Source organism: Aethalodelphis obliquidens, unplaced genomic scaffold (genome assembly GCF_003676395.1).
Source record: "Aethalodelphis obliquidens isolate GAN/ISIS:26980383/991018 unplaced genomic scaffold, ASM367639v1 scaffold335, whole genome shotgun sequence".
In the NCBI taxonomy this organism is placed as follows: Eukaryota; Metazoa; Chordata; class Mammalia; order Artiodactyla; family Delphinidae; genus Aethalodelphis; species Aethalodelphis obliquidens.
The window spans coordinates 1-25178 of NW_020838249.1; the positions used below are offsets into that span (position 1 = coordinate 1).

The window sequence follows — 25178 nt, forward strand, 5'->3', positions numbered from 1 at the left end:
CCAAAAGAGCCAGTCTGCCTACAAAAGGAGAGAGAGAGGGGAGGAGTGAGCAGGGCAGGGGCATTTGCTCAGAAGAGCAGGTATATTTTCAGACTCTAAGATCCAGCTTTTTGATGGAGTCATGACTTTTTTCAGTCATTCTTCTCTACCCACCCATGGGCACCATTCTATCGTCCACGTCCCTCCAGGGCCCAGGTACTCTGAAAAGAAGAGGGTCCTGGGAGAAGAGAAACAGAGACCCCTGGGGCTGTGAGCTGGATATAGAGCCTGTACCACAATGGGTTTGCCAGGTCCCCAGATGTCCCAGCAAGCCCCACAGAAGGTATGAGAGAATGTGATATCTGAAATGTGTAATGCAGAAAGGGCCCTACTAGGGTCTATCAGAACTAGGCTGATAGGATATCTGCCATATTTTGATGCTACTGTCTCCCCACACAGCTACCAGGACAATTGAGTCAGAAGAAGATTATAGAGAACTCATACCAGCTCTTAAATGACCTAGACCAGGAGTGACTTGTGTCACTTCCACCTGCAGTTCATTGTCCAAAAGTGGAATTCAGTAGCCTCACCCTCACTATAGAAGAAGCTTGGACATGAGAGAGAGGTGCACATGGAATCTTTAGAGAATTCTACTGTCTCTGAGGGACGAAGGGATAATAAACTCGCTCAGTGTCCCAGAGCTGGTAACGGATAAAAGCTAGACTGAAACCCAGGCTGCCTGGCCCCAGAGCCTGTCTTCTTGACCACAATGCTGGTATTACAGTTCCACACGGGAGATCTACTGAGATCCAGAGGGCACCTTGTGCACTTTCCTCCTGTCCCCATTCTCTTCTCAAAAGTGACTGCCTCCTCTGCATGAGTAACAGGGTGTTTTGTACTCCATAATCTTTAGCTCACTATGGCCAGTCAGTCAGCCCTGCCTTCTTACTTGCTCCTCTCCATAAAATAAGAGTCTGTCCTGAGCAAGGATTCACCATGAATGCATCGGCCAGAAAGAGCAAGACCCACCCCTCAGAAGCCCGGCTTGCCCCTCAGCCCTAGCAGGGGTGTTCTAGCTGTCTCCAGCAGTCTTTGGTGGTGGCTTTGAGCAGAGGTATCTTTCTCCCTGGTTCAATGGAGGTTGGGAGGGAAAAGGTGCTGGGAAAGTTGCACCGGGATACTAGACATCCCCCTTCCCCTTACAACTCCCCAAAATGGCTCTAGAAGAAAACGAACAGTACAAGCCACTACTTGTGACGATCTGGACTTATCCAATGCAACATCAATGTCAACCCAGTGTCTACATGCCTGGGCCAGGCACGCTGCAGACTTTACATTGTGCAAACCTTTCAGAGATCCCGTGGGACAAATCTTATTAACAACCACCCACTCCTCCACTTTTCAGATGAGAAGACAAAAGTTAGAAGAGGTAAATGGCTTGCCATGGGCCATCTTATAAGTGTCTGTGCCAGCACTTAAGCTCAAGACTTTGGGATTCCAAAAACCCTGCATCTTGCCAGTACACCACACTGTTTCTCTTAGAATTCCACGTTAGTACAAACAACCAACATTGATTACGCCAAGCACTGTGTTATGTACGTTTCATGAATTATTTCATCTAATACTAACAATGACAACAACAAAGAGCAACCATAGGAAATAGGTGCCACTATTAGCACTCCCATCTCATAGATAAGGAAACTGAAGTGTAGAAAAAGGAGGTCCACGAAAGTCAAAGAGAGCCTAAGCGGCAGACCTAACGCTTAAACCCAAATCTCTCTGCCTTGGATCACAGGCTTTAACTACTAGGCAATGCTGCCACCTGACTGTCATTGAAACGGAGAACATTGGCGACCTGGGACTGGGAGAGGGGAGCAGGTTAGCTACAGAGAACTTGTGAAAGTGCTCCATTTGGCTGTATCTGTTCATTCACACTGCAAGGCCTCCCTACCATAACTGGAGATTACGTTATATAGTTTTTCTAACTGATTTTCTCTCCCTGAGGGCTTGTGATTGCTTTCTGACCTGTTATACGTGAGCATCTCCTCCCCCTTCTGAATCATTCAATTCCTGCCAAGTTCTCCACCCCAGCTGTGGCCAGGAACCAGGTTCTGTTGTGTGCACAGAGAGAACTGAACTTCTGATCAGAGAGAACTGAACCCGCAAAGTCCCCATCCAAGACCTAACCCCAGTGTTTCCTAGACAGTACCAGGTAAGATGGAGGTGAATGACAGCTTCTTTCGTGGGGGGGTGTTTATATGTGTGTGTTTATCTGCCACAGGGCAGTAAAGTATATACTGAACTTAAAATCTGAAGACCCAATTTCAAATTCTGGCAGTGCCACTTACAGCCCTTGAGCATATCTTGTAACTTCTCTGACACTTCTTTTCCTTTACTACAAAATGAGGATGGTGATATCGAGAGAGAGGGCTCAATGGGAATATACATGTGATATGCCTAGCACCGTGGCCGGCACATGGGTGATTGATTTAATGTTAGACAGCTCTGAATGTGGTGGGCTGTGGGAGGAGGGTACCGAGAGGGGTAAAAAAGACCCAGAAGTTAGACACTGGAAAGAAAACTCCATTATGCAGAAGTTTGTTCACAGTATATAAGGTGAATGCTTTTTATTAAAAAATATCTTTTTAGGGCTTCCCTGGTGGCGCAGTGGTTGAGAGTCCATCTGCCGATGCAGGGGACACAGGTTCATGCCCCGGTCCGGGAAGATCCCACATGCCGTGGAGCGGCTGGTCCCGTGAGCCATGGCCTCTGAGCCTGTGCGTCCGGAGCCTGTGCTCCGCAACGGGATAGGCCACAGCAGTGAGAGGCCCGCGTACCGCAAAAAAAAAAAAAGAAAAAAATATATATCTTTTTAATATTTAACATGGAAGGGGCTGGCCTCAGAATTTGCTGGGAGTTAGAAGGCATCTCAACATTTATTGAGCCCTTATTCTGTATCAGACTCAGTGCTGGCAAAGTGATTTATATTGACTGTCTTGCTAATCCTTGTGGAAGCCAGATAGTGGGTGTTACTACGATGCCGTCAAGTTTGGAGACATGAATGGTGGTCAAGATCACTCAGCTGGTACCCAGTGGAGCCCAACCTGGCTCTGTAGCTCTAGGATCCCCTATAACACGCTAAGGATGGTGCCTCATAAAATAAACAGCTTTTCAGTCCAAATGCTTGTGAAATCAAAGCTCTGTTGTAAGAACTCTTCAAGGCACTGTGTACCAGTCATATGGGATTAGGGTCCATATAATGACCTCGTTTTAACTTAATTACCTCTTTAAAGATTCTATGTCCAAATACAGTCACATTCTGAGGTACTGAGGGTTAGGACTTCAACATATGAATTTTGAGGGGACACAATTCAGCCCATAATAAAGGATTAATTAATTTCCTCATTATTTCTCTTGGTGTTGTTTTGGTTTTTAGCCACTTATTAAGGGGTTGTTTGCACTGTCCTTGAGTATTTTAAGGAGGATCCTGCAGTGATGTAAACACCTGTGTATAAAAATAGCAACTGAGTCTGGTTTCTTGCTCTCAATGAGCTCATGCCTGTGTAGAGAGGTATGTGTTAGAAAAAATAGCAGGAAAAGCAGGTTTTAGAACTAGCTCTGCTACTAAACTTGCCTTGAAACCTTGGGGAAATCCCTGTCCCTCTTGGGATGTTGGCCTGGAATGGGGGTTTTAAGCTCAAATGTCGACAAGAGCTGGATGGGTACAGTAAGTGCAGAAGCAAGTAGCTGTAACAACATAGGGAGTAGTGGAAACCCTGCTGAATTGGACAACAGTCCATTTAATTTTCAGCTCCAACCAGTTGGTGCCAGGTTGAAATAAAGGCCCAGTGTTGCCAGGCCTTCTGAGTTTTCAAGAAAAATCTTCAATTCACATTTTAAATGAAATCTCCCAAATTTTAAATATTGGCAATTCAAATTTTTTCCTCCAAAGGATGAGGGTCAAACGTCTGGGCCAGCTGATTATCTTAGGGTCTTTCTTCCCTTAAGTGCTCTGAACAAAAGACAGTACTGTTTATTGACAGGCACTAAAAAGGAAGGGGACATACTTCAGTTCATGTGGTCTAAGGATCCACACAGACAAGGAAACTCTAAGGGATGAAGCTTTCCCATTATCTGTCCTCTTTTCTGCAGACAGTAGCATGGTTCCGAGGGCAGCATCAGAATTAATTGGGGTTTGGTTATTGCGTCTAAACAGGTTGAAAATAAATTGAGTCAAGTTTTATTGATCTCTCTTATGGGTCTATTGTCAAACAGTATTATCTTATTGCTGAAACGGGGAGGAGGCTTAACTGTTTGCAGTGATGAAGTGCTTGAACCTCAGAGCTATCTGTGAAGTGGCTTTCTTCTCACAGAACAGAAGTTCTAGCTTAAGCCAATTTTCACAATCAAACGTCAAGAAGCATCCTAATAAATGAGCGTTCTGCTCCCATGTTAGAAGCATTTGTTGGGATCTGGAGTGGCAAAGAAACTCTATTTCACAGGTCAAGTGATGGATTGGTAATAGCTACCTGGAATGCTGTCCTGGGGAAAACCCCGAGGCCAGATCCCAGTCCAGTAAGGAAGGTGCTGTGATATTAGCCTCCTCTGTCCTGAGTGTGCTGGTGCATGTTTGTCAATATTCTTAGAGTCTCAAGTGACAGAAACCCAATCTCAGGCAGGAAAAACTGTTGGCTCATAGAATTCAGGACAGGATATTACCAAGACAGGGGTAGAGATGCAGACGGGCCTCAGGAACAATAGTTCTGAACCAGAGACTTGCATGCCTCTGAGATACTCTGTGCCCCTTATTTCCATATCTCTGAAATCTTCCTTGTTTTCTTCACTCATGCAGAGCAGTTATCTCCACATGACAGGAATTATAGCCACCGACAGTTTCCAAAGTGTGCATTTCGTGGCTTCCACCAAGGAGAGACTGCCTTATATACCCTTTGGTAACAAGCACACACACAGATTTTGGAGAGGGATTATGATTAGCCCAGTTTGGATTAAAAAATCATAGGAAATGACTGCTCAGCTCTGGACCAGTCAACTTTGAACAGGGGGTGGAATCATCTAAAAATACGTTAGTTTCCATGAGAACCATACATTTGGGCTCGGTGGGAAGAGAGGTCTCCAGAGCAAGGATAACATGAGGTACAGGACTTTCAAAATGATGAGTTTCTACCAAAAAGGGGATGACCACATGGCTGCCATCCCAGGGGGTACAAAAAGAGAAGGAGACCCTCAGAAATATGTGCCAACCTTACCTGGTAGCTATAGCCCCTCCCCATCATTTTTGGCCTCATCTGGGAAGAGAAATCCCCACCTAAATCAGTAAGTTGTGCCTTCCAAATTCCAGTGAGCTGAAACAAAGTTATCACTCTAGCAGTTAACCAGGAATGTGCCTTCATTTTGTGGAAGAAGTTCCTGCTCTAATGACCGACGTATTAGCCGTCTCTTCTCAAGGCAGGTGGTGGCCTGAGAGTTCTGTGCCTGCTTCCTGACGTATTAGCCGTCTCTTCTCAAGGCAGGTGGTGGCCTGAGAATTCTGTGCCTGCTTCCTGAGGACTGCTCCACCATGCGATGGCTGATGAAGTTCCGGGTCCTCTGGGACATCCACAGATCCCGCTGTGGCTTCTACCCTGCCCCTCAGTACCTGCGCTGCCAGTCTTTGTCGGGAGCTGGAGCCCCAAGATGGAATGACTATGATACACCTGAGGAATTTAACTTTGCAAGTGATGTACTGGACTACTGGACTCAAATGGAGAAGGTAAGGAGGCACCCATGCTGGGGGGTGAGAACAGGATCGACCTCTTGCTCCTAGTAGGTTGAGGGGCACAGAACTAAGAATGGCTTCTGGCTAAGCCTACAAGTATCATGAAAAGCTTATGTTTTGGGCTTCAATTCTCAGCCTTGACACTTCCTCAATTTTCTGAGCCCCAGTGATTTTATCTGTGAAATGGGGATAATCTCATTTAAGAAACAAGACAGCAGGTGAAAGTATCTGGTACACAGTCAGGTAACTGTGACCAAGTGTCAAGTTCTAATCACAGGTCAGCAAGTTGATGTTGGTCTGGATTCTCACCTTCAACTACTGGAACTGTGAGTCTAACTAGAATTCATCTCATCACACTTGGGCTTGACTTCAGCCTACACCGAGAGGGAGGGTACAGGCAACCTGACTGTGCACATGAACATCTGACCATGTAACAAAATTATGTCATCTGTCTTCCTATGAGGATGGCAAGTACATCTGGAGTCTTCCCTATCAACTACCTACTTGAGCGTGTGGCTTTAGGGTGTGTCCAGAGAATCCTGTCCCTGTGGTCTCTGCAGAAAAATGCACGTTCTTGGTTTGTCTTTTACCAAGAGACAGACCAAGAGGGGAGCAGTGGTGACACTAGGAGTTGGGGTAGACAGTGGGTGGTGTTCCAGCTACTAAGTCCCAGCTGGTAATGTCCACATTGTGAAAAACCACTAAACACTGTCTTTGTACAGAAGAAAGAATTCACCTAAGACGGAGTCAGAGAGTTGATGTATTTTTAATTTCCCATGAACATACATTCATATGTTAGTATTCAAAGCTTACATGCCTTTCATAGGGACTTTTTTCCTACCTCCATCTTTTTCCTTTTTCTGAATTTCCATAATAACTCCAGGGAAAATAGAGCCCTCAGTTATGGAGAGCCTTTTTTTTTATGTGCCATGTCAAGCACTTTGCACTTAATATTCTGATTAGATGGACACTTTAATTATCCCCATTTTCCAGCTGAGGAAACTGAGGTTGCAAGGGGTCAAATAACCTGCAGAATTCACAAACCTAATAAGTGAAGGAGCAGGATTTGGGTCCAGGCTGTCTGATTCTATAATCCACTGTTTAACCTGGTCTCACAATCTGATGACGTCCAAACATCTCTGCCTTCATACTACAAACTGACTTTCATCACTGCCCAGACCAAAACTCAGGTTAGACCTTTTGAATCATGAGAAATGGCTGGAGAGGCCATCATTTTTTTTCTGTATTTGTCTTCATAAAGTCCTTATTAGTTCACACATCAACCCCTGGAGATTATCACCATGTCAATATTTGCCCAGGGAATGCCGCGTCTTTGTTGGGTCATTGTCAGTTCCTCCATATCTCCAAACTTCTCCTACCCCCAGCATCTCCACCCATTTACATTCATTCTCACAACAGTTCTGATCTGTCTGTTTCTACTTTTCCAATTGCCTTGATCATGATCAGTGTCTCTCTAGTGACGTATGGTGTCTGACACCTAGCAATCCCTCAGTACCCCTTTGTGGGATACATTAATTTTGAAACTTGCCGTATGAGCACTGTATGGATTGATGTTGCTCCCATGGAAGACCTTCTAGAGGGCACGCCACCATAGTCCACTCTGGCTTTCTGGGCCTCCCCTTACAACTTAACAAGTGTCATTCAGAAACTGATCCGTAGCCTAATCAACAACACAACCCAAACCATAACAAATAGAATTGATTTTGACTCAATTTTCAACACATTTTACTTATTAAAAATGTTAAGTTAGAAATACAACATTTTAATGTAACTTTTTTTAGCATAAGCCAGGCAGCATACGTCCAGGGGTGGAATATAGTCACTCATTCAGGCCACCAATTTACAACCCCTGACTATCCTTGGGAATTAAACCCTATATTACTCTAGGCTCCAAGGATACTACATTCCAACTGATTCATGGAGCAGCCTCCCAAATCTATTCATGAGAGGTCATGTTCATGTCCAAAATCATTCATTCTGTCTCTTTGATACTGCATTCATTCATTCAGTTAGGATTTAATGAGTACCTAACATGTGCCAAACACTATTCTAGATAAGATAGGGATAGAAAAGTAAGCAACGTACAACGCTCCATCTTTCCTCTTTTGATAGTGTGATTCTCCACTTCATGTCTCAGGAGAGATGAGTACAGCATCTGTGACATTGACTTCTGTTTGTTTGGGCAAAAATCATGACAGGAGCAAATTCTTCTTACCACCTTCTGATGTGATTTAGTAATAAATATTGCTCAATAAGTGTAGTGTCTGATATGTGTATTGTCGCACCAGCTTTTTTTTTTTACTTCCATTTATATGGAATACTTTTTTCCATCCCCCGACTTTTTCAGTCTGTGTGTGACTTTAGATCTGAAGTGAGCCTCTTGTAGGCAGGATATAATGGCTCTTGTTTTTTTTTTTTTATACATTTAGCTACTCTATGTCTTTTGATTGGAATACTAATCCATTTATATTTAAGGTAATTATTGATAAGTATGTAGTTATTGCCATTTTGTTGTTTTCTGATTGTTTTTGTAGTTCCTTTTTTGTTCATTTCTTCTTTTTTTCCTCTCGTCCCTTGTGATTTGATGACCATGTTTAGTATTATGCTTGAATTTCTTTCACTTTTCTGTGTGTGTACCTATTATAGGTTTTTGGTTTGTGGTTATCATGACATATATATATATATGGGTTTTTTTTTAAGTTGATGATCTCCTAAGGTCAGATGCATTCTAAACACCCTATATTTTTACTGTTCCTCCCCATGTTTGTTGTTTTTGATGACATATTTTTCTTTTGCATATCCATTAACTACTTATCGTGGGTATAGATGATTTTACTACTTTTGCTTTTTAACATTCCTACATAAGTGGTTCCTTATCTTGGAGAAGTGGCCTAATGTAGGAGATGTCCTATGGACCCAGCAGCACACTCCCCTCTGGTCACCAGTGTTATATGCTCTAGGGTTATATGCTCTAGGGTCCCCCCCTCTGTGGGCTATGTGGGCCCTTCTGTTGTGGCATGGCCAACTACCGTGGGTGCACTGGTAGTCAAGGCTGGCCCCCAGACTGGTTGGCTGACATTTCCTGTCTCATGTAGTGGTTGCCAGCCTGTAGCCAGGGATGGTTCCTGATGTGGCTGGCCATGTGGCCTGGGATGTTCCAGGGCTGATCTTGGCTCACTGATGGGTGAAGCTGGATCCTGGGATAGCTGGCCATGGGGACTGGGGCACCTGGAGCTGGGGTTGGCCCACTGGTGATTGGGGTCATCTTTAGATTTAATTTAACCCTGAAATTCCTTATTTATATTCCAGAGTTGTTGTTTTTTATTTATTCATTCAGTACATATTTAACGAACATTTACTATGTACCAGGTGCTCTTCTAAGAGCTTTAATAAAGAATTTAAAAGTTATCACTATTTTTTTGTTATTGTTTTATTGAGATATAATTAAAGTATAATTATCACTGTTTTCCTAAAAAAATAAAAACCAGCAGTTTTTCAGGTCAAACTCAGCACACTAGCATGCATATCAAAATATTTAGACATAAAATCTGGGGTTTTCATTGCAGAAAAGCTTTTAGTAAAGGATTTAATTTTTTTTAATAGGTTATTAAGATTTCTATTCATCAACTTTGGAAAGTTAAATTTCTTTAGCAATTTGTTCATTTCATTCAAAATGTCATAAAGTTATTTTTTGACATAAAGTTATTAATATTTTTATTATTGCTATTTTAATGTCTGTAAGATTTGTAATAATGTACACTTTTTATTCTTGATGTTTTTAATATGTTATTCTCTTTTTTTTTCTTGATAAGTCTTCCTAAGAGTTTACCAATTTTATAAATCTTTTCAAAACCAGTTTAGGTTTTACTGATATTCTCTCTTGTGTATTTGCTCGCCATTCCATTGATGCCTACTGTTATCTTTATTATTTCTTTCCTTGTACATTCCTTTGACTTAATTTGCTATTCTTTTTTCAGCTTCTTGAGATGGAAGTTTATGTCCATACTTTTAAGCCTTCCTTCTTTTCCAATATCTGTATTAAAAGTATAAATTTCCCACTAAGCACTCCTCTTAGGTACATTATACAAATTTTGATATGTCATATTTTATTACCATTCTGTTCTAAATATTTTTTATTTGCCTTTTGATTCTTCTCTGGCCCATAGATTACATAGAAATGTATCGGTGAGTTTCCTGATAGTTGAGGTGGGTTTCTCATTGTCTTCTTGTTAATGATTTCTAGCTTAATTCTATTGTGGTCAAAAAGTATACTCTGACTTTTGAAATTTCTGGAGGTTAGTAAACATTCCAAATGCAATGGAAGAGAATGTGAGTTATATCATTGTTGGGGAAAATGTTTTATCTATGTCAATTAGGATTTAAATTCTATGAAATCTATCATATTCTATCATTAATTTACAGAAATTATAGAAAGTCTACTTGTATTTCATTTTAATTAAAAATGAAGCAAGTCCTTTCTATAGGCAATAAATTCTTATGTGTTTTAACATTCAAAAAGAATCATCTCATTCATCAATCACATGATTAATTGATCTACCTTCCCGTTTTCCTTCTTTGAAGTATATTTTAGTTAGAGATTAACAAGGAGTAGCTATGTAGGTTTTTGTTTATTTAAATCAACTGTTTTGATCTATAATTTACCTAGAATACAATTCACACATTTTATGTGAAAGTTTAATAAGTTTTAGAACATTTCTACCACCTTAAAAATTTCCTTTTGTCCTTTCCTAGTCAATACCTCCCCATCCCCACCCTGAGCCCCAGGTAGACACTAATTTGCTGTCACTAGCCCTTATATTTCTCTTTCCTAGTGTTTCACAGAAATGGAATAATATAAGATGCAGTCTTTTGTGTCTGGTTTCTTTTACTCAGCATGTTTTTGAGATTCATTCATACTGTCTTGTGTATTACTTCTTCATTCCTTTTTATTGCTGACTTAGTGTTTTATTTTTTAGATCTATTTCTCAATTTCCATTGGCTTCAGACTTCACTGCATAAAACTGTAAATCTCATATCCAGTTTAAAGGTTGTGTTTTATCTTCTTGAAAACATGCTAATCTTAATATCACATTATCAGATTAATTCTGAGCCCCCCAAACCGTAAATCCTTAAGCAATATCTTCTTCAAGTTGCAAGAGTTAAGAGTCTAAACTTTTATCTGAATTAAAACAATTGTTTTCACCTTGATACGCCAAACTTTCTATCATTTTGTAAACTCATACAGAAATTATATAATCTGTTCCCCTTATATAGACAGTGCACAACTAGTCATTTATACTTGCTAACATTCCTTAATCTGTTGGAGAATAATTTTTTTCATAGCACTGATTTTTCCATAGATATGACTATATGTATATACATATATCTGTGTGTGTGTATGTATGTATATATGTATATAATTCTTATCTCAGGTGAGACACACTCTTTTGTTCCAATCATATGAGGCAAAGATGGTACGATCATGTTTGCACATATGAGGGAAATAATTTCTGGAAGATTATACACCAAACAGTTATCAGTGTTGACCTTCAGGAAGTGACAATGTGTTGAGAAATTTGAAGAAATTTTTCTGTTCATAAGAAATTTTTCTGTTAGTAAGATTGTGCCTTGCGTGAACTTTTACTCTGAACGTGCTTTGTTTGGGGAATTAAAAAAACTTTAAAAAATCGTTTTACTTGGGGAAAATAAAAGACTTGATTTAAACAAGAAAATGAAAATTGTCCATAAACATTTAAAACTGTTTACATACATGTGTATATATGTCTTGTTCACCATTGTATCCTTTTGGTCTAAGAACAGTACCTAAGAAATAATGAGAACTTGGCAAATATATATTGAATGAATGAATGGATACTATTATATAAGTTTGGATTTAATGTAAATGTGGTTTTCCTTTTCTAAATTGATGTTGTATTATAAGATTTTTATTGCAAAAATATTCTGAAAGTTTTTTGATTGGTTTTATCACATTCCATCACATGGAAGTAACAATTCTGTCGACAGCATATAGTTGAATTCTGAGTTTTTTATCCATTTTGCCAATCTAGTTCTTTTGATTGGGGAATTTCATTCACTTACATTTAAAGTAATTACTGGGCTTCCCTGGTGGCACAGTGGTTGAGAGTGTGCCTGCCGATGCAGGGGACACGGGTTCGTGCCCTGGTCCGGGAAGATCCCACATGCCACAGAGCGGTTAGGCCCGTGAGCCATGGCCGCTGAGCCTGCACATCCAGAGCCTGTGCTCCGCAACGGGAGAGGCCACAACAGTGAGAGGCCCGCGTACGGCAAAAAAAAAAAAAAAAAAGTAATTACTGATAAGGATGACTGACTATTGTCATATTGTTAATTGATTCCTTGATGTCACAGCTTTTGTGTCCCTCAGTTCATCCCTTACTGCCTTCCTCTGTATTTAGTTGATTTTTTGTAGTGATATGTTTTGATTTTCGTTTCCTTTTGGGAATATTCTGTAGATAATTTCTTTGTGATTACCGTGGGGATTACATATAACATTCCAAATTATAACACTTCATTTTAAACTAATAACAACTTAACTTCATTCACATACAAAACCCTACTGTCTTCCAGTTGCCTTGCACCTTCCTATATTATGTTATTGATTTCACAAACTATATCTTTACATATTGTCTACCCATTAACATAGATTTATAATTATTTTTTATGCTTTTGTGGTTTCCATACAGTGAAAGAATAAAAAGTGAAGTTATGAACCAAAATTATAACAATACTGTTTTTATATTTGTCTTTGTATCTATCTTTATTAAAGAACTTTATACTTTTATATTTAAGTTACTCTCTAATGTCCTTTCATTTCAACTTAACTCCTTTTAGCATTTCTTGTAGGGAAAGTCTAAGGATAATGAACTCCCTCAGTGTTGTTTTTTTTTTAATCTGAGAATGTCCTAATTTCTCCCTCATTTTTAAAAAACTATTTAATTTATATTGGAGTATAGCTGATTAACAATGTTGTGATAGTTTCATGTGCACAGTGAAGCAACTCAGCCATACATATTCTCCCTCATTTTTGACGGACAATTTTGCTAGATATAGAATTTTTGGTTGACAGTTTTTTTTTCTTTATCACTTTAAATATATAATCTCACTGCCTTCTGGTCTTCAATCCACTGGTAATCTTATTAAGAATTTCACCTGATGAGTCACTTTTCTCTTGCTGCTTTTAAGATGCTCTCTTTGTCTTTGTCACCTGTAGTTTGATTGTAATGTCTCTCTGTGGGTGTCTGGGTTTTCCTACTTGGAGTTCATTGAGCCTCTTGTATTTGTCTCTCCATGCCTTTCCTCAAATTTGAGAAGTTTTTAGCCATTATTACTTCAGATAAGTTCTATGCTCCATTTTCTCTCTTTTTTCTCCTTCTGATAGTCCCATAATGTGTATATTGGTCTATTTGATTGTGGCCCATAAGTTTCTTAGGCTCTGTTCATTTTTCTTCTTGTATTTTTCTTTTTGTTCTTCTGACTCATTAATTTTAGATGACTTGTCTTCAAGTGTACTGATTCTTTCTTCTGCCTACTGAAGTCTGCTGTTGAGTCCCTTTGTGAAGTTTTCAATTCAGTTATTATATTTCTCAGCTCCAAAATTTCTGTTTGGATCTTTTTGTAATTTGTATCTCTTTGTTGATATTCTCATTTTGTGCATATATTATTTTCCTGATTTGCTTTAGTTCTTTGTGTTTTCCTTTAGCTTTTTCAGTGTATTTAAGACAGTCATTTAAAAACCTTTGTCTAGTAACTGCAGCCTATGTCTCTTTAGGGTCAGTTTCTGGAGATTCATGTTGTTACTTTGAATAGGCTTCTTCTCTTTTTCTTTGTAGACCTTGTGATCTGTTGTTAAAAATTGCATATTTAAAAGAAATAGCTTCCTCTCTCAGTCTTTGCAGCCTGGATCCAAGCAGGGAAAGACCTTCAATAATCTGCTCAGGACGAAAATTTAAGGTCTTCTCTGGCATGTGTCTTTCCTGGTCCTGTCCATGTGTGTTTTTTGTTTTTTGCTTTTTCTAGTTTTCGCTGCTCTTTAACATTTTAACTTTCTTAAAAGTCTGTTTCCTCTGGGGGACTTAAATGTTCTATTCTTTCTTTGTCTGTAGTCTCTAATCCCTAGGTAACCACAGGTCTACAGTTTCCCCACACTGTGACATTTCCCACTGTTTTCAGATACCTCCAATATGCCGTCATACCCATCTGAGCTCCAGGTCAGTCAAGACAGAAACCAGTGCCTAAGGCCGCCTCCAGACAAGCTAGAACGTTGCACACAAGTTTCAGTCTTTTTCATCTATCCCAGGGGAGGGGCTGGGAATTGGGTGGCTTCCTCTGACTACACTGTAGCACATCAGAGAGCGGGTGGTGCAAGAATAAGCAAAATCACCACAAAATTTCTTACCATTTTGATTATGACTTTTTATTGTTTGGGCATTTGTTGGTTGCTGTGCGTTTGTGACTCTTTTCTAAATTCCTACAAAGGCATCTTAGTCTATTGTTGTTTACTTGATGTTTTAGTGAGGGAAAAAGGCCCTGGAGCTTCCAAGACTGACTTCTTGCACCTCTAGAGGTACCTTAATTTAAAAAATAATTTCCTCAAATATTCAGGAATTAAATTATCCTCTTTTATTTTGTTGTAATAATAATAACAGTAATTTTATTGAGCACCTAATATATGCCAGACACTGTTATACACACTTGACCTTTTAAAATAATTAATTTGAACTTTACTACATTCTAGGTAGTATTATTATACCCTTTTCATAGGTGAGAAAACTGAGGCACAGAGGGTAACCTACTGTCCATGTGGAACTAAGACAGACACACGGGGAATAAAATTGTAAGTCTTCAATAAGTAACATGAAGGCTCTTCATGGTTTTATGTGACTTAAGACGAGGGGGTTACAGTAGACCTGAAGACGTTGGCTGGATCACACCTCCCCCCAACTTCTCTTGGCGCTATAAATGCTTTAAAATGGGATCTCAGACCTTGAGCTACACTCACAGTGGAATGTGACTGTGGTAGTGGATTGGCCACATTAGTGCCCCTTTCCTTTGAATCAGGAAATAACATGTAGCATATGATCCTAACCAGGAAGGCAAGAGAGGTCCAAACCCAGCCCTGTGGTGGGTGAATAATCAAGGGGATGAAGTGAAGTGGAGTTTCAGAGAGATGACAGACTTAACCCGTCGTGCAGCCAACGTCTTCACACAGACCTGTGGCCTCCAGGAGGGAGACCATCTAGCCTTGATTCTGCCTCGAGTGCCTGAGTGGTGGCTGGTGATCGTGGCCTGCATCCGAACAGGTCAGTGACCCAAGCAGACCTTTGGGCTCACCTAGAGCCAGATTGTCCTGAAATATTAGGTGCTTTCTCTTCCCCCCAATTTTTCTTCTTCACAGTCTTTCTTTTTCTCAGACTCACTCAAATATTATTTTACTCCTTCTCATCCACTCTCTCCCTTATACTAACACCCTCTCAAACACAATGTCATAATTCTCTCTCTGTCTCTCACACACACACGCACGCACACACACACACACACACACACACACTTTCTCTTACACGGTCTCAGACATTCTTGCTTCTTTATAAGATTCATCAATTGTTAATGTTTTGCCATATTCGAGCCCTCTCTCCCAGTGAGTCATTTAAGAATCAGTTGCAGACACTGTGACACCCTTAAACACCAGATAAACACTGCAGCATGCATCTGCTAAGATCCAAGACATTTCCTTCACATGACCACAGTAGAGTTATCACACAAGAAGTTTAACACTGATGCAATAGAGTTACCTGATATACATCCATCGTCAAAATTCCTCGATTGTCCCAATAATGTCCTTTATAGCATTTATTTGGTTTAAATCAAAAATCTAATGCATTGCACATAGTTGTTATATCTCCCCCATCTCCTTTAATCTAGAATGTTTCTCTACATTCTACACTGTCTACATGATGATGACAATTTTGAAGCGTCTAAGCCAGTTGTTTTGCAGAAGGCCCATCAAAATGTGTATTTCTGACTCCTTCTTCATGATTATCTTCAGATTAGACATTTTTAGCCCAGGCACTAGAAGGGCAACATTGTGTCTTCCTTGGTGCATCACATTGGGGATATATAAAGTTGGTTTGCCCTAATATCATTGATATTATCACTTTAGAAAGGTAGTATCCACCTTTGTAAAGGTACCTTTTCCTTTTGTAGTTAGTAAGTAATCTGTCGTATAATATTTATGGGACTGTGTGAATATCCTGTTCCCCAACTGTCTTTCACCTTATGGTTTGACAATCCACTGATGATTCTTGACTGAATTGAATGTTTTAATGGTGGTCTTTTATTAGGATTTTCTATTTATATCATTCCCTCTACATTTATTAGTTGGCATTCTTCTATAGAGATTTTCCTTTCCCTTTTAATTGCTTATCTATGCATTAATCTATATAATCAGTATGGGACTCATGGATTCTTTTTCGAATCACTTCAGTTGTTCTATAATGCATGCTCATACAACAATATGTCGTGCTCTTGGTCACATATTCTCCGTCTCATGTTTTCTCACAAATAGTTGATTAATCCGTCAAGATCAAGAATTAACAGCAGTGGCTGAGGGAGTATAGAGAAGTCATGCCATCTGTATAGTGAAGAGATGGTCCATGAGAAACCCAAGACATGACTTGAGACCTCTGGGATAAGAAGAATTAAAGAGGAGTAGAAGCAAAGGACGGAAATTCCAAGAATGGTCATAGCACATGGAAATGCTTAGAGTCAGGAGTAGCCTATACGAAGAATGGTCACCTTGAAATAGAGAATAGAGTTGTGCGAGAGAAAGATGGAGAGTGAGCAGTGCCCTCAGAGTTCAGGATGGGGAGTGTGGTGTTTTCCTGGAGACAGGGTCCAGGTGTTAGTGGGGAGAAGAAATGTGGAGGGGAAAAAGTCAGTGCTCTGTGGAACTAAGCAGGCTAATAATACGGAAGGTGGGTAGTAGGAAGATTCAGGACAGGGCATCTGGTGGAGAAATTAGAATGCAGTAGGGGCACACAAGACTTGAGCTAATTGTTGGTGATGGAAGATGGAAGGGAAAGTAGAAAAGTTCAAAGGACATTGCAGTTAACTTTGGGTATGACGAACGAAGGAAAGAGAGGAAATTCAAGATGACACAAGGAATGATGACAACAGATGACAAGAGATTCACGATGACAGAGAAGGAAGTGAGAGGAGAAAAATGGGGGCAGGGAGGCAGAGTCAGGGACACTGTCCTACTTGTATCTTTCCCAGATCCTGTGTAAATTTGTATGGAGAAGGACTCACCTGTCTACTGGCTAGATCCATTTAGAGTAGAAATTATTAGGGGAGGCTTTTCAAATTTTAATGTGCATAGAAATCCCTTGGAGACCTTGTTAAAATGCAGATTCTGATTCAGTAAGTTTGGGGTGGGGGGTGAGATTCTGTGTCTTAGGGGGTGTTGATGCTGTGGACCATACTTTGCATGCCAAGAAGTTAGGGGATGTCTGTGCAGATAAACCAGATCTGACAGCCAAGGATGTGAGGCTGTGAAAGAGATACCAGAACAGGCAGTTTCTTTCTCATCCCTAGGGATCGTCTTCATGCCAGGGACCACCCAGATGAAGGCCAAGGACATTCTCTACCGACTACAAGTGTCTAAAGCCAAGGGCATCGTGACCACAGATACCCTTGCCCCAGAGGTGGATTCTGTCGCTTCTGAGTGTCCTGCTCTGAAAACCAAGCTCCTGGTGTCTGACCACAGCCGTAAAGGGTGGCTGGACTTCCGATCACTGATGAAGTGAGTTTCTGGTCTGATGAATGTGCTTTCTGAGGAGTGGCAGGAGAAAGCCACTCACTGCCTAGTGCTGGTACAGAAGCAGCCAGTGGGAGGAAGCTCACCAGGTCTGAGCTTCTCTTCACAGCTATGTCACTGATTTGCTGTGCAACCTTGGGCTAGTTCCTTCTCCTCTCTTGGCTGCAATTGTTTTATGTATTAAATGAGGAAATTGAACTTCTATGGCTCTCTCACTAAAATAAATCACCCCTGTGCAAAGGAGATGTGTAAAGTCAGAGGGTTATTGTGTTGCATGTTCCTTGTAGGTGGGGAATCTGAATATTATTTTTATGTAAATAATTAGCAATTAAAGAAGTTGAACAAAAGGTTAAGATGAATTTTTACGGTGAAACATGGTACTGAGGAAAAAATGACAGGCAGCTTTGGGAGCAAACACTTTCCATGTCCTAGGGGGTGGGTGTCTATAGGGACGCCTTGAAGGAAAAGTTAGGGAAGTGCTGAAGGTAAGAAAGACCCCTCCACCTCCAAAACTCTGATTCTGCAAGTCTTCAGGCATTTTTCATATCACACACAAACCATGCTGGATTTGTTTTCTTGAAGTAATTCCACAGTTTTTAAAGCTCTTTACTTCAACCCCCAAGGGCAAATATTACAGTGAAATCACATCTTATGCTAGATTCTAAAGTCGGAGAAATAGATTAAAATAGCTTAAACAAAGAATACTCATTAAAACTCGCCTAAATTTCCCAGACTCAGTGTGGTATCATTTCTCCACAAGAGCCAGGGCTCCCTCCAGCACTGGGATTGCTTGCAGCCTCTCTGCCTGAGTACTATAGGAAGCTTGCATTTACCATTGTAATAGGCCCGAGAAAGAGGCTCTCAGCCAAGGAGAAGCTCCCCAAGAACCGAGGCCGACGGAGGGAGCTACGGATCCTACCTTCCACCTCCAGCTCATGCTAGCGCAGATGTACATGTATACATTCCTTACACTGTCGTTCTCCCTAGCTTTCTCTTTCCCACCCTTCAACACCAAGTTTATGAGGTTAAATTCCCGTGAAGCTAGTCTGTGAAAAATACAAGGTTAGCAGTGTGACTAAAAGCATAGTATATGGATCACACTGTCTGAGTTTGAATCCTGGCTCTGCAACTTGCTGGCTATATGTCTTCAGGTAAGTTACCTAACCTCTCTGAGCCTCAGTTCCCTCATCTACAAAATGGGCATAAAAGCAGTACTTGCCTCTTAGGGTTGCTCTGAAGATTGAATGAGTTCTTATTTGTAGATCATTTAGAGCATTGTGTGGAATCATTGGAAATACTATTTCAATGTTTATTAAAGTAAAAATAATCCATCATATTTTCCCCACTTTTTAAAATGAAGAAATGTCAGTCCACCTATCCAAGTCACCCATAAACTTTGTTTGGTGCCTAATACTGGGAGTTGCAAACCCCAGTTTTCTGACTCCAAGACTCATATTGCTTCTTTTGCTTCCCCAGAGGATGGAAAAACAGGAAACATGACTTCTGTCCTTTTGTATTGAATCCCTTTGCAGATCAGAATCCCCAGTTCACACCTGTATTAAGTCAAAGACCCTGGACCCAATGGCCATCTTCTTCACCAGTGGGACCACAGGCTTCCCCAAGATGGCAAAGCACAGCCATGGACTTGCTTTGCGATCCTTCTTCCCTTCATGGTAGGAGAGAGGGCACCAGCTTAGAAGCTGGGCCACGGATCTGGGGTGAAGTGTGTATGTATATGTGTATGTGTATGTGCTGGGAAAGGAACTCTTGGTGGAATTGACCCCGTGCTGTTTATGCTTTCTGCTCTCTTTGGTTCAGACCCCTAAGGGTATGAGAAGTATAGGATGACAGAGGCATCTGAATGACAAAGGAGGCTCTTTTGGGTCCTGCCTGAGCACCTTTACAGGAGGAATGGAGGAGATGTGGGTGGAAACAGCAGGCATTCTGCAAACCACACAAATGACAAGCCCCTGTGTCCCTGTCAGTAGTTCCAGGGTTTGGTGGGGAAAGATAAAATGCTCCAGCAATGTGACCTTACGTGACAGGTCCTCTCCTCTCCTTGATTGTGGACAAATCCGGCATAGAGTTTCCCAGTCATGAACTGTTAGGGAAAAATAATACCTGGAACTAAGCCACACCAAGCCACTGCCCTAACCTGGAACAAACATAGAGGCTGAAACTGGATTAACCATTTAATCAATTTTAAACCAAACTCTTCTCCCTTCTCTCCATCCCCCAACTAGTAATATTCAAACCAGACCACGTTCTATATACTTTGTACCTTATTAACCAGACCAGGGGGACAGAGAAGGCTTTTTGTAGATAGTTGGCATCTGTGCTAATGATAACAACTGAGTAGCAAAATCCTGGAGGAATGCGGGTGGAGAGAAGGGAAGGATAGTATAGTAGTCAGAATAGTATCTGAGGCTAACTGTATTTTGGAGTTAGCAGGAAATTACTGCAGCTGAAGACGTCTGATGTCCTCTGGTGCCTGTCAGACACAGGCTGGGTTCTGGCTTTCCTGGGGTCCCTGCTTGAACCATGGACAGCGGGGTCTACAGTCTTTGTCCATCATCTGCCCCAGTTTGACCCCAAGGTCATTGTACAGGTAAGAAGACGAACCTTTCGATATCAACAAACTCCCAGAAAAAACTCATTTCGAGTTTAAAAACTGGATCCAACTGAGAAAATACTTTATTAGCAAAGAAGCCTCTTAGTATAACTCTTAGCATAATATAACCCTGGCTCTGCGTTTCTCAAAGTGTGAAGCACTGAATCAATCATCGTATCAGAATTACATCAAGAGGTAACTTTGAAGAAAACACATATTCCAAACCTTTCCCTAGACCTATGGATCAGACTTTGTGGACCTGGGAACCAGAATATACGTTTTGAGAAATGAAAGCAAACAGAACAAGCTCAGGTCTCCTGGATCCTGGATCCTGGCTCTACCAGGGCCGGGTAGCTGGTGTGTGAATGTTGTATTTGTGTGGCTACTCAATTTAATGACATATTTAGAAACAAAGGCCTTGGAATATGACAGATCTAGTTTCGTATCCCATGATTGACATTTATTAGTGGTTTGCTTCCACTCTGAGCTTCAGTTTCCTTATCTGTAAAATGAGAGTCTTAATGGTTACTATTTCCACAAAATTGTTGGGAATATTAATGAGATGACATAGGAAAGGTGTGTAAAGTGCTTAGCCCTGAGACTAGCCCAGAGAGAACACTCAGTAAGTGGTAGCAGTTGCTGGTATGCATACACCATGATAATAACTGAGGTCACCTGCGTGAACTCCTTCAACGTATTTCTCTTCACTTAAAAATTGTCTTTGTGTCTCCGCTCACTCCCCTGCTTTCTGTCTCAGAGGCAGACCTGCCCCTTCACCTCTCAACGTCCAACTCCCTCCCAACACCTGCTGCCGATCCTGTTCTTTTCCCTGCCCTTGGGTTTGGAGCCCCTCTCTATTAATCTTTAACTCATTAAACCTTTTCTCCTGTATTTGCAATCTGTCATTTTTCATTGACTCTACTCCCTCAGTCCATAAACATATTCAAAGTTCCTCATCCTAAGAACACCTGCCCTTCACCCTGGTACACCTCGGACCAGCCCTGTCTCTCCTCCCTTAAGGTCAGATTGCTCCACAGAACATTCTCCACTTGCTACAGCTACCGCCTGTTCCCCTAGCTCACCCCTGAACACCGTAGTCATCCAAGGCTCTGCCCTCAACTTTCCCTCCCCTCTAAGCAGCTTCCTGTACTTCCATTTCTCCAGCAGGTACGTCCACTCGGGTGGCTCCCAAAACTGTCCAGTCCTCCCTCCAGGCTAGTTTCCGCCTGTTTTTCTGCTGGTTGGTTAAGTTCATCTGCTCATCCCTCCAGCACCTGAAACTGTACCTCCCACTTCTCATTCCCTGCCCCTATGTCAACATCTGCCTCTCTGTCATTATTTTCTGCCTGCATCCTGCCAGTCTCTGAGGCATAGAACTGCACAAACCACAATGAATCCACCTCTCTCCTTCCCCCACCAGGTCTAATTCTTCTTCCCCTACAAGGGGTGTCCCCACAGTCTCAGTGTATTTTAAGCTTGAATTATTTCAAAGAACTGAGTCTACAAATTTACCCCAAACCCTGCATTTGAAAGTTCAGTTGTTTAATTTACTTTACAATTATTACTTTCGTGAATTTTTAAAAATAAACTTTTTAAATTACTTGGTTTCAGTCTCTCCTATTGAAGATGGGAGATAGTGACTAAAATGAAAAATGTTAAATTAAAAATTTACCATTCAAATTCACAAAACAAAACTTCCCCTTCATTCCCTCCCTACCCAGCCCCTCAACTTAGACTTTCTTGTGTTGCTCCAATAGTACCTGACACATGCCATGTACGGAATTCATGCTCAATTTAGGTATACTGAAAGAATTAACAGATGAATAAATGGGCTCTCCTAGACAGGAGGTCAGAATTAAAATGCTAACAACAAATCTATGTTTTAAATTTTAATTGCAAAAATAAAATTTTTTCTCTCCTAACTTTCTAGACTTTATTCAAATACCCTATTACCCAATGCTTTGCTGCGCCCTCTGTATTTCGAATGATTCTGCAGCAGAATTCCGCCAGGTATGGTAGATGTGGTTGCGGTTGGTAACAGGAATCTTCGGGTAGGATTTTAAGTAATCTGATGCACTGTGGTCTGACTGATTTTAGCTATGGTTCTTTGAGGATACTGTGTGTGTGTGTGGTGGGGGGTAAATGTTGGGGGTGATATTTAGCAGCTAATCTAATTGGTTCTTTAAACAGAATTCAGAGAACCAAACGAAACACTGAGTGAGCCTTGCATCATTGTGGGTTTTTACTTTTATAAACATTTTTGTTGTCAAGTAAACATACAGAAAACTATATAATATATACATTTACAGATTAATGAATTGTTGAAAATAAAACAGCTATGTAACTGCTCACCGAAGGCCCAAAAATAGGACATGGCCAGTGTCCCCAGAGACCTCCTCATGCCTCTCCATCTCCACTGAAGGAATCCACTGTCTTGGCTTTTATGGTTCATTTCCTCATTTTCCCTCATAGTTTACACAGGAAATATCCCTAGACAAATTATTCTACTTTACTTGCTTTTGAACTTCATGCAATCATACATTATTCCATAATATCTGGCTTCTTTTTTCAACATTATGTTTCTAAGAAGTGTCCGTGTTGTTAAATAATGCTGGAGTTAATTTTCATTGCTGTATAACATTACATTTTATGAAAGTAGCACATTTTAACTCAGTTCTATTATTGGGCATTTGGGTAGTTTTCAGTTTGGGACTATTGATGATTAATGCTGCATTGAATTTTTGAACATGTCCATAAACACGTAAACACACATTGCTGTAGATCTTCTCTGGGGAAGGAATTGCTAGGTCACACTGACATTGCACCCTACTACCTTATTTTCCAAAGTTTTGAACCAAGGTATGCTCATCCTAACCAAGGTAGCAGGGTAGGAGCATTTCCATTGTTCCACATCTCTGACAATATTTGTTTTTGTCCAAGTTTTAATTTTTGCCAATCTGGTGGGCATGTAGTATCACACTGTAATTTTATTTTTGCATTTCCCCATGTTTGTGGATTAATTTTTAGCTCACCTGAAATCTGCTCTTTGAACCTTATGGTTGTTTATGTATCTTTTAGCGACTCTGAAATTGAAATGGCTACCTCAGAATCAGAGCTAACATGTTTTAGACATAAAAGACTTAAAATACCAAGGAGTTCAATTTATGAAGATAACTGAAATACAGCTTGATTTTATTCATGAACCCTCAATCTGACAGAATTATGTTTCCAACTGTATTTCAAAGCTCATATTACAGCTACTTTTTGCAACGTTCTTGAGATGGTGAACAAACCCCATACAAATTCAACCAGGGCATGAATATTGACTCTATTGGAGACTCTGCCCATTTTGTGTACTTTGGTTAAAGCTCAAGAAGAATGAGGAACATACCCTCAATGAAGCCAGCCCTGCTGTCCATCACTACAGGCTCTGTATATATGAGGAGAGGGTGACAAGGGATTCTGCCACCTCCCTCATCCCTACGAGCTGGCTCAGCTCAGCCCCGTGCAAAGTGGTACTAAGACCCCAATCACTTCTACCCATTTCCTTCAGGGAATCCATCATTATTTTGTGATGGTTTTTGTATTATTTATGGAAATCTTCATGGGGAAAATAGATGAGAGGATTTACATCGCACAACGTACCTAGCAAACTACTGCAAATATTCACAGCAGACTTTTCTGTTCTCTCCCAAATTCCTGCTCTCAGGGCTGTTACCTGTGATCCTTCTTCTCTTTACTTACATGAATCCTGGTCTTCCTTGATGTCCCAAGCAATTCATTTCCAACCCCTAATTTGCGTTCTCCAGCCAGAAACACAAAAGGCCTTCAGTTCACGTAAGCCCACTCTTCCCAGAAGGCGGTACAGTTCTATTACCATCCTAGCATATCCTTGGGGTCTTATCCCTCAGCCCTTATGGTTTATAAAAATATCCCTCTTAGCCACATAGAATGCTTAGAATGTGTTCCAAGCACACTTTTCTCCCTCTTGTTACATCAACATCCATATTCAATCCTGATCTCCCTGATTTAACCCATTAGCCTCACCACCGCCACCACCTACCCCTGCCAGATGAGTTAACAGGTACCAACAGGAAATGACTTCCACTTGGACTTGACCACCAGGAAAATGCCCAGAAGGCAAGTAAGAAAGCGAAGAAGCAGAAGGATGAATGATCCAGATGACAATGCTCTGAGCTCTCCCTGGGCCTGGGGCAGAGCGCCCAAGCCCATTCTGCGGAGGCTCTGTTGACACCTTGCCTTCCCCTCAGTCTCAGGCTCCCCACCCTGGAGCACTGCTGTACCGGTGGGGAGGCCCTGCTGCCCGAGGAGCAAGAACTGTGGAGAAGACAGACAGGCGTTCTGCTCTACCAGGCCTACGGACAGTCAGAAACGGTAGGTGAAGGGTCCCTCTGGGCCAGTCAGGATGTGCTCGTCCACTGAGCCCAGCAGAAGAGCTGAATCCTGCTATGAGTGTGTGCAGAGCACACAGCATTGCTCAAAGCCAGTGGGAGGCTCCAGAGCTCTAGGCTTATTTGTCCCAAATAAATTTGCAGAAAAGACAGTTGCAGCTCATCAACTTGTCAAAAGACCCATGTGCTGAAAGCTATTGGACAAAAACTTACAAAGGGGTCTAAGGGCATGGTGCCACTGTACCTGTGATAATTAGTTATAATTAAGGGAGCCCAGGAGGGGCACTGGCATAGAAGGCACTCTCCAGAGACATGGAAGCCACCACTGCAAGTCCTGTCCACTTCACCGTCCCTTCCTAGGCAGCAACCACAGGAGCAGGCTGGAGCTAGCCCCGGAAGTTCACTAGTTCATTTCTGGGTGTTTATGAGGAGAGCACACAGCTTTGATGGTGAGAAACTAGCAGGAGGAGAGATCTTCTATATACACGCCACACACACACACACACACACACACACACACACACACAC

At 41.2% G+C, this 25178-nt stretch overlaps 1 protein-coding gene across 1 annotated transcript; it reads left to right on the plus strand.

Annotated features, from left to right (window-relative positions):
* The first annotated feature begins 1849 nt into the window (after window positions 1-1849).
* On the plus strand, window positions 1850-24710 carry LOC113616679 (acyl-coenzyme A synthetase ACSM1, mitochondrial-like). The gene is made up of 8 exons (XM_027100080.1): window positions 1850-2191; window positions 5507-5749; window positions 14904-15114; window positions 17405-17612; window positions 19160-19300; window positions 20076-20235; window positions 22169-22248; window positions 24510-24710. Exons 2-8 carry the CDS (start codon window positions 5558-5560, stop codon window positions 24679-24681), a joined length of 1164 nt encoding a protein of 387 aa, XP_026955881.1. The 5' UTR covers window positions 1850-2191; window positions 5507-5557; the 3' UTR covers window positions 24682-24710.
* The last annotated feature ends 468 nt before the right edge of the window (window positions 24711-25178 follow it).